At 48.7% G+C, this 9,356-nt stretch overlaps 1 protein-coding gene across 1 annotated transcript in view; it reads left to right on the top strand.

The window, feature by feature from the left end:
- The window catches only part of EAH_00013560 (acetyl-CoA carboxylase, putative), a gene marked incomplete at both ends in the record, with an annotated part of 15,058 nt that extends 5,800 nt beyond the window's left edge, over nt 1–9,258 (top strand). Inside the window, 11 exons of the mRNA XM_013394445.1 lie at nt 325–555; nt 1,001–1,353; nt 1,987–2,302; nt 2,708–3,121; nt 3,502–4,017; nt 4,431–5,015; nt 5,368–6,218; nt 6,366–7,557; nt 7,963–8,029; nt 8,432–8,539; nt 8,693–9,258. Of these exons, the coding sequence (XP_013249899.1) occupies nt 325–555; nt 1,001–1,353; nt 1,987–2,302; nt 2,708–3,121; nt 3,502–4,017; nt 4,431–5,015; nt 5,368–6,218; nt 6,366–7,557; nt 7,963–8,029; nt 8,432–8,539; nt 8,693–9,258 (5,199 nt within the window). The remainder of the gene's footprint in view (nt 1–324; nt 556–1,000; nt 1,354–1,986; nt 2,303–2,707; nt 3,122–3,501; nt 4,018–4,430; nt 5,016–5,367; nt 6,219–6,365; nt 7,558–7,962; nt 8,030–8,431; nt 8,540–8,692) is intronic.
- Nucleotides 9,259–9,356: the final 98 nt, after the last annotated feature.

Raw genomic sequence — 9,356 nt, 5'->3', positions numbered from 1 at the left:
ATGTATCGATATGCATATCTACATGCATAATATGTAGATGCATATAATATATATATATATATATATTTGTATACATATATATATATATCTGTATCTTCATTTGTATATATATGCCTGTTGTTCCACCATCCTCTCTCCCTCTCTCTCTCTCTCTCTCTATATATATATATATATATATATATATCTACACATATAGATAATATTATATATATAGACTAAAACCTATATATATATATATATATAAACATCTACATATATATATAAACATCTATATATCTACATCTATATATATATATATGTTGCGGTGTACGTGAACGATTTCAGGTGGACGCTGTGTGGCCGGGTTGGGGCCACGCGTCAGAAAACCCGTCTTTGCCTGAGCGTTTATCATCGTTAGGCATTGCCTTTTTAGGCCCGCAGTCGAAAGTGATGGCCGCACTTGGAGATAAAATAGCAGCTAATATTTTAGCACAGACAGCTCAAGTACCTGCTATACCCTGGAGCGGTACAGGGCTTCAAGCGAAACTCGATAAGGATGGCAATATACCCAAGGAGGTATCATCTTTATTCTTATTCTTTATTATTCTTTTTAGTTTTTTATCTTCTTATTTTTCGTTTTATGCTGCTGCTGCTGCTGCTGCTGCTCTCATGCTGCTGCTCCTCCTCCTGGTTGTTAATGCTGCTGATGCTTGTGATGCTGCTGATGGTTGTGATGCTGCTGATGGTTGTGATGCTGCTGATGCTGCTGCTGGTAATGATGGTGCTGTTGCTAATACTGCTGCTGCTGGTGTAGATGCAGCTGCATGTGCTGCTGCTGCTGATGTATATGATGCTGCACATGCTGCTGCTGCTGCTGCTGCTTCTGGTGTTTGTTTGTGCTGCTACTTCTAGAATTAGCATTTGTGCTGCTCTTTCTACTATAACCGTACATCTACACCTTTTCCTGCTTCTGCTGCTGCTGTTGCTGCTGCTGCTGCTGCTGCTGCTGCTGCTGCTGCAGGTGTTTGATGCAGCAACGATATCAACTCTTGAGGAGTGCCGTGCTGCAGCATCACGTGTAGGATTTCCTTTGTTATTGAAAGCTTCAGGTGGTGGTGGGGGTAAAGGTATAAGATTATGTGAAAGAGAAGAGGACCTACAAACTGCTCTATCACAAGTACAGTCAGAAGTTGAGGGGTCGCCGGTGTTTCTGATGAAGCTATGTAAGAAAGCTAGACATATTGAGGTCCAAATTGCCGGTGATAAACATAAAAATGCTGTTGCTCTCTCTGGAAGGGACTGCTCAACTCAGCGCCGATTTCAAAAAATTTTCGAAGAAGCACCGCCCACTGTCGTACCCAAACAAACTTTCAAGTATGTTTGCTTATCTTTTTTATCTTATTCTTTATTTTATTATTTATTTTGTTCTTTATTTTATTATTTATTTTGTTCTTTATTTTATTATTTATTTTATTGTTTATTATTTATTTTGTTATTTATTTTGTTATTTATTTTATTATTTATTTTATTTTATTTCTATTTTATTTTGTTATTATTGTTGCTGTTGTTAGTCTTATTGATTGATGTTGTTGTTGTCCCTATTAATATTATTTTTATGGTTTCTGTTATTAATCTTAATAAATTATTATTTTTATTCTTATTCTTATTTATTGTGATTGTTATTATTGTTATTTTAGTTGTCATTACTATACATTTTATTATTATTAAGAGTTTTGTTTTTATTATTAATTATTATTATGTTTATTATTATTTTTTCTTTTTGCTCTTCTTCTTACGCTCGTTCTTCTTATTGTTCTTTCTCATTTTTACTGATTGTCATTCTTATTATACAGCTGCAGCACCACCACATTCAGCAGCAGCAGCACCACCACCACAATCAGCAGCAACAGCAGCAGCAGCACAATCAGCAGCAACAGCAGCAGCATCAGCAGCAGCAGCAGCAGCAGGAGTAAGATGAGTGATGTGATGTGTGCTGTGTATATACAGGGAGATGGAGCGTGCTGCTCAGCGTTTAACTCAGTCTTTAGGATATGAAGGCCTGGGGACGGTAGAGTATTTATACGACCCTCAGTCGGACTCATTTTTCTTTTTAGAATTAAACCCTCGCTTGCAAGTTGAGCATCCAGTGACTGAAGCAATAACGCAGCAAAACCTGCCGTCGCTGCAGCTGCAGATTGCTATGGGTATACCTCTCTATCGAATCCCCCCTATCCGCGCATTCTTTAATAAAGACAAAGAAGGCCAAGACCCCATCGACTTCTTAAAAGAAGACTACAAAGACATCAATACCCACGTCATAGCTGTAAGGCTACATAGTGCTGCACCAGCAGCAGCAGCAGCAGCAGAAGCAGCAGCAGCAGCAGAAACTGCAGCAGTTAATGGTGCTGCTGCTATGTTGCTGCTGCTGCTGCTGCGCGCCATGGCTGTGTTTCTTTCTTGCGTCTGTCGCTGCTTCTGTTTTTTTTGCTGTTCGTTTTGACGCCTTGTTGACTTGCTGCCTCTGCTGCTGCTTCTGCTGCTGCATAGCAGCACCTGTCGTGTCTTCTGGTGTTTCGTCTGCTGCTCTATCTGCTGCTGCTCTATCTGCTGTTCCCTTTGCTGCTCCATCTACTCGTGCTGCTGTATATACTGCTGCTGCTCTATCTATCGCTGCTCTATCAATTGCTGCTCTATGTATTGCTGCTGCTGCTGCTGCTGCTGTGTATAGGCTCGAATAACAGCAGAAAATCCAAGCGAGGGTTTCCGGCCTACTAGCGGGCGCATTCACTCTCTTGACTTTAGCCCGCCGGAGAAGGTGTGGGGTTATTTCAGTGTATGTACAGCTGGGGCTTTGCATGCGCATGCAGATTCTCAGTTTGGACATATCTTTGCTGCAGGAGACAGCCGCAATGAGGCAAGACAGCGGCTGATCTGGGGGCTGCAGCAGCTGCAGATTAAAGGAGACATCCTTACCCCTGCTTCGTTTCTTCAGAGATTACTTTCACATCCAGACTTTATTAATCATACACTGGATACCGCGTGGCTTGATGATATTATTAAAAACAAACAGCTTATTCTCGCACCTAATGCAGCAGAAGTTGTCTTCGCTTCTGCTGCCTTCAGAGCCATTCAAGCCCTAGATGTACGGGCCTCTTCCTGCTGCTGCTGCTGCTGCTGCTGCTGCTGCTGCTGCTGCTGTGCCTGATGCTGATGGTGCTGCTGCTGCTGCTGTGCCTGTTGCTGCTCCGGCTGTGCGTGGTGCTGCTTCTGTTGCTCTTGATGCTGCTGCTGCTGCATTACCTGCTTCTCATCCTGATGTGCCTGCAGCTGTTCTACGCGCTGCTGCTGCTGCTGCTGTGCATGTTGCAACTCGTGCTGCTGCATCTGCTGCTGCTGTTGCTGCTGTATCAGTCTGCGTATGAATGATTGTTTGCGACGATATATATAGGAAATATATATGTATTTCCTTGTATGGGTGCTGCTGCTGCTGCTGTGTGCTGTATCTGTTTGCTGCTGCTGCAGAAAGCGAAGGATGCGTGGCTGTCAGCAGCAGCACGGGGTCATCGCTATTTACCTCCTGTGGGGCCTCTGCTGTCTGTGGAGGTGCCGATTGCCTGGGGTGGCTATGTTTATAGCTTCTCTTTTTCTCGCATGTCTCCTGATAGTCTAGGATTCGCAATAAATAAACAAAAAGGTCAGGTGTATTACAGAAAACAAACTGATGGTTCTTTCCTCCTCTCTGTATATACTGACCCGCCGCAGGAGCAGCAGGAGCAGCAACAGCAGCAACAGGAGCAGCAACAGCAGCAGCAGCAGGGGCCTCGTTTGCTGCGCTTTAGAGCTCGAGAGGAGGCACTAGGCCTGCGCTTAGACTTAGGCGGAGACAGCTTAATGGTCTTAGACCAACGCGACCCGACAGAGCTGCTTTCAGACGTCAATGGGAGACTCGTGCGCTACTTAGTTCAAGACGGAGACACTGTGAAGAAGGGACAGCCGTTTGCTGAGGTAGAAGCAATGAAGATGATACTTACGCTTACTGTAAGTCTATCAACACTACTCATACACCGCCGCTTATCTTCCTGCTGCTGCTGCTGCTGCTGCTGCTCGTTGGGCTGATGCTGCTGCTGCTGGTCGTTGGGCTGATGCTGCTGCTGCTGATCGTTGGGCTAATGCTGCTGCTGCTGCTGCTGCTGCTCGTTCGGCTGGTGGTGGTTGTGTTGCTGGTGCTCCGTCTACCGTAGCTGTTGCTTGTTGTGCTGCTGCTGCTGGTTATACTGCTGCTGCTGCTGCTGGTTGTTGTGCTGCTGCTGCTGCTTTTCTGTGCATCTGCACGTCTACGCTGCTTGCGTATTCTTCTTGCATCTCCTCCTTTGGCTGTTTCTTTTGCTGCTGCTACTACTGCATTTGCTGCTGCTGCATTTATTGTTGCTGCTGCTGCTGCTTTGTTATAGGCTGGGGAGAGTGGGGTGTTGATACACCGCAAGAGTGCTGGGTCTCTGGTGCAGCAGGGCGAGCTGCTGGCGTCTCTGCAGCTCGAAGATCCATCGAAAGTTGTGCGGCTGCAGCCGTTTAAAGGGTCTTTAGATTTGTCTCCCCCAGCAGCAGCAGCAGGAGGAGCAGCAGCAGGTGCTGGAGCTGCTGCGGGTGATGCTGGCGGTGCTAGTGGTGGTGATGCTGCTGCTGCAGCTGCCCGCAGCGCAGAGGAAGCAGCAGCCGAAGCTGCTACTGCAGCAGAAGCTAAGATTGAGCTGCTGCTGAGCGGCTTTGTGCAGCAGCAAACACCGCAGCAGCTGCTGTCTACTGTCTTAAAGGGGCCCTGCAGCACTTCTTTGAGCTCGTTTTTATCTTTTACTGAGCGCTGCTTCTCTCGATTTGTGGAGACAGAGGAGTTGTTTGCTGCGAAGGGGAATGCAGATGCTGCTGCTGCTGTTGCTGCTGCTGCAGCAGATACTGAGGGACAGTACAAGATGTATGTCTCTCATTATGCGCTCAAGCATAAAGTCGAGTTGCTGCTGCTCCTCCTGAAGGAACTCACCGTAAGCTGCCATCTGCTGCTGCTGCTGTTGCTGCTGCTGCTGTTGCTGCTGCGGTGCTTAGTGCTGCTGTTGGCGATGATGCTGCTGCTGTTGCTGCTGCTGCTGCTTTTGTAGTCGCTGTCGCTTTTGGCTATTGCTGCTGCTGCGGCGCCGGCTAGAGCCCTGGGCTTTACTTGCACTGGCCGCTTCAGTGGCAGCAGCAGCAGCAGCAGGCGCAGCAGGCGCAGAGGAGTGCTTACTCCTTACTGCATTTACTTGTCTTCAAGGTATTGTATTTCTTTCTGCGTCAGCGCTTTACAAACTGACTCTTGTGCTGTTATTGCTGCTGCTGCTGCTGTTGTTGCTGCTGCAGGTGCGGCTGAGTGCAGCTGCTGCAGGTTCGTTTGAATCTTCACGGATTGAGAACCTGCTGCGGCGTGTGGGGGCATTGAAAGGAGTTGCTTATAATATTCTAGCGTTAGCATCACAGCGGCTGCTGAAGCTGCTGCTGCTGCCTCCGGTAGAAGACCGTGTGGATAGCCTGCGTGCGCAGCTGCTGCAGCTGCAGCAGCAGCAGCAGCAGCAGCAGATCCAACTGCGTGACGAGCTGCTGCAGCTGCCTGAAGAACTCGGAGGGTATGGGCTTCTAGCCCATCTGTTTAGAGACCCTCAATTAGCAGCAGCAGCAAGAGAAATGACGCTGAGGAGACAGCTGCTAGGCTTAGACCTACAGCTGCAGCAACAACAGCAGCAGCAGCAGCAGCAGGGAGGCGTCCCGTTCACGTGGAGAGAGCCGCGTGAGGAGGGCAGTGCAGCACCAATGAATGCGGGTGTCTTTGCTGCTGTCTCCAGTGTAGAAGAGATGCAGCAGCAGATGCTGCCGCTGCTGCAGCAGCTCGCACAGCAGCAAAAGGTCCTCAGTCAAGGCGCCAAAGGCGTGCTGCTGCTGAATCTTCCCCTTTCGAGTGTACAGGCAGGTGCTGCAGAATCTGACGCAGCAGCAGTCGAGGCAGCAGCAGAAGCTGCTGCTGCTGCAGCAGAAGCTGCAGCGGCTACCTCTCCAGAGGCTGCTGCTGCACTGAAGAACCTCCACAGTCTCCGTCTGCTGCTGCCCACAGCCAGCGGCGACGCGCATCAAGTGGCTCTTGTGCAGCAACAGGAGCAGCAGCAGCAGCAGCAGCAAGGGCTGCAGCAGCTGAAGCTGCAAGAAGACCCGTTGCAGCGGTGAGCTATGGACCCCTTTTCTTGTGGGGTGTACGTACACCGGATGTCTCGCCCTTGCTGCTGCTGAAGAGCAGCAGCAGCAGCAGCAGCAGCAGCAGCAGCAGGGAGAGGAAGCGTTTGCGGTGTTGCTGTTTGTGTGTGCTGCAGCGGCTTGTCCCTGTCTCAATATATATATGGAGAGATTGAAAAGATGCGCAGCCTAGGGACAGTGCGGCGGCTGCCGTCTGCTGCTGCTGCTGTTGCAGTGCCTCCAGCAGCATCAACAGATTTGCTGCTGCATGCAGTGTCTCCTAAACCCCCTGCACCTCAATCAGGATCCGCTGCTCCGCTGCGGGCACCAGCATTGCGACCAACGGTGTACGTACACCGCATCATTCCTATGGCGGATGTTCTGCTGCAGCAGCAAGGGCTGCAACAGCTGCTGCAGCACCTGCTGCAGCAGCTGGAGGCGGCTTTCAGGGACCCCCACGTCCACCCCACGAGCAGCAGCACCATCGTGCTGCAGCTGCTGCAGCAGCAAACTCCGGCAAGACAAGCAGCGCTGCAGCAAGCTCTCTTTGAAGCCCTTCAATTGCTGAAGGAAGGTGAAGATGGGGAGAGGCTGCTGCGTCTGAACGTAGAGAAGGTGGAATTGCGGGTACCTCAAGAAGCTGCTGCTGCTGCTGGTGCAGCAGCAGCAAGTGGGCCTGCTGCAGCATCGCAGCAGCAACAGCAGCAGCAGCAGCAGCAGCAACTTGTTATAAGGGCCTCCAGCAGAGGCGGCTGCTGGCTTGAACCGGAGCAAGTGACTGTGCCTGGAGGTGCTGCAGGATATGATGGGGAGTGCGATCTACATGCGTCTGCTGCAGCACGGCTGAAGCAGCAGCAGCAGCAGCAGCAGCAACACCCGCTGGCTCCTGAGGCTTCAACAGCAGAAAGCTCTGCTGCACCTTCTCCTTTATTATCTGAGTTGTTTACACCTGAAGGTGGCTCAATCCGTGAGGGAGAGGGTGGGTCAGCAGCAGCAGCAGGAAGCAGCAGCAGCAGCAGCGGCGGCTCTAGTATCCACCGCAGCAGCAGCTGCACGAATGAGAGGCTACCCTTTTCGTGGGGTCGCGGCGGCACTGCAGCAGCAGCAGCAGAAGCAGAGAGAACAGCTCCTCTCATTCCTCTTAAGGGTATAACTGAAGAGCAGCTAGCAGCAAAACGAGCAGCAGCACAGAGAGCTGGCAGCACCTACATCTACGACTTCTTGGGGCTTATTAATGCAGAGCTGCAGCAGCAATGGAGGCGCAGCCAGGAGGCCCTTGCTGCATCAGGAGACACACGCAAACTTGTTGTTCCGAATAAGCTGTTAGAGGTATGTTCTTGAAGAAGACGTAGTTGCTGCTGCTGCTGTTGCGGCTGCTGCTGCTGCCGATGTTGGCTTTCTATTGCTGCTGCTAGGGCTCCTGGTGCTGTGTCTGTTGCTGCTTCTGTTGCTGCTGGTCCTGGTGCTGTTTCTGTTGCTGCTACTGTTCCTGCTGCTGCTGTAATTGCTGCTGCATTTGCGCGTCCGAAGCCTCAGTACTATTAAACCCTTGTCCTGCAGCAGCAGCACCAGCACCAACAGCAACAGCACCAACATCAACAGCAGCAGCAGCAACAGCAACAGGCGTGCATGATATAATATTCCTAAGTTAATAAAATAAATAAATTAGCAAATTAAATAAGTTAAATAATTAATATTATTTATTTATTTATTTATTTATTTATTTATTTGCAGGCTCGAGAGTTTCACTTGGGCCCTGACGGGCGTCTTCAGCTGCATCGGGATTGGCTGATCGGCGACAGTGCAACAGGGATGGTAGCATTTTTATTATTGTTAAGAACGCCTGAATACCCTCAAGGGAGAGAAGTAGTATTAATAGGCAACGATGTAACGCATCAAGGAGGGTCATTTGGAGTAGAAGAGCACGAGGTGTATAGGCAGGCATCTGCATTTTCACGCCAGCATAAGATCCCTAGGTTATATATTGCATGCAATAGTGGGGCTCGTATTGGGGTGTATGAACAGCTAAAAGATAAGATCAAAGTTTGCTGGATAGATAAAGCAAACCCTTCCTTAGGCTTTAAATATCTATATATTAATGAAGAAGACATGCAAAAGATGAATAAAGAAGCTGTTATAGGCCAGTGGGGTCCGTCACCCGAAGATAATACAAAAAAGATATTTATATTAAACGCTGTTATAGGCGAAGAAGGTCAACACTTAGGCGTTGAAAATCTAAGAGGCTCAGGAAAGATTGCTGGAGAGACGAGCAGAGCTTATGATGAAGTCTTTACATTATCAATTGTGTCGGGTAGATCGGTCGGTATCGGCGCTTATGTTGTTCGTTTAGCTCAGAGATGCATACAGCAGAAGAACTCTCCTTTAGTTCTTACAGGATTTCATGCTCTTAATAAACTGCTCGGTAGAGATGTTTATATATCTCAAGAGCAGTTGGGTGGTCCAGAGGTTATGCTGCCGAATGGTGTTACGCATTTAGAAGTTAAATCTGATAAAGAAGCAATTAAAGAAGCTGTCAGATGGCTAGAGTTTGTACCCCCTACAGCGGATGCTATGCATACACCCCATCGTATTACAGACCCTGTACACCGCACGATTGAATTCTCTCCTTCTTCTTCTCCTTACGATCCAAGACATATGCTAGCGGGCCACTATGTCTCTGAAGCAGCAAATACCCACACCCAACAGCAGCAGCAGCAACAGCAACAACAGCCCGAGGAACAACAGCAAAAGCAGCAGGATGAACACCAGCAAGATCAGCAGCTGCAGCAGGATCAGGATCAAGATCAGCAGCAGCAGCAGCAGCAGCGTTGGGTGTCCGGGTTCTGCGATAAAGACAGCTTTAAAGAGGTACTGGGGCCGTGGGGCTCAGGCGTTGTTGTAGGCAGAGCTCGCTTAGGCGGACAGCCAATTGGTGTCATCGCCGTCGATGGGCGAACCACAACTGCAGTCGCACCTGCAGACCCTGCAAATCCAGACAGCGCCCGAGTAGAGACACCCCAGGTATATTAATATAAATATATTAATATATATATATATATATTAATACCTATATATATATATATATTTATATATACATTTATATATACGTATGGATATATATATATATT

The sequence above is a fragment of the Eimeria acervulina genome, genomic scaffold (genome assembly GCF_000499425.1).
Source record: "Eimeria acervulina Houghton genomic scaffold, Eah_scaff78, whole genome shotgun sequence".
Lineage (NCBI taxonomy): Eukaryota > Apicomplexa > Conoidasida > Eucoccidiorida > Eimeriidae > Eimeria > Eimeria acervulina.
Note: the sequence above shows the minus strand (reverse complement) of the source record. Positions and strands in the feature narration are given on the sequence as shown.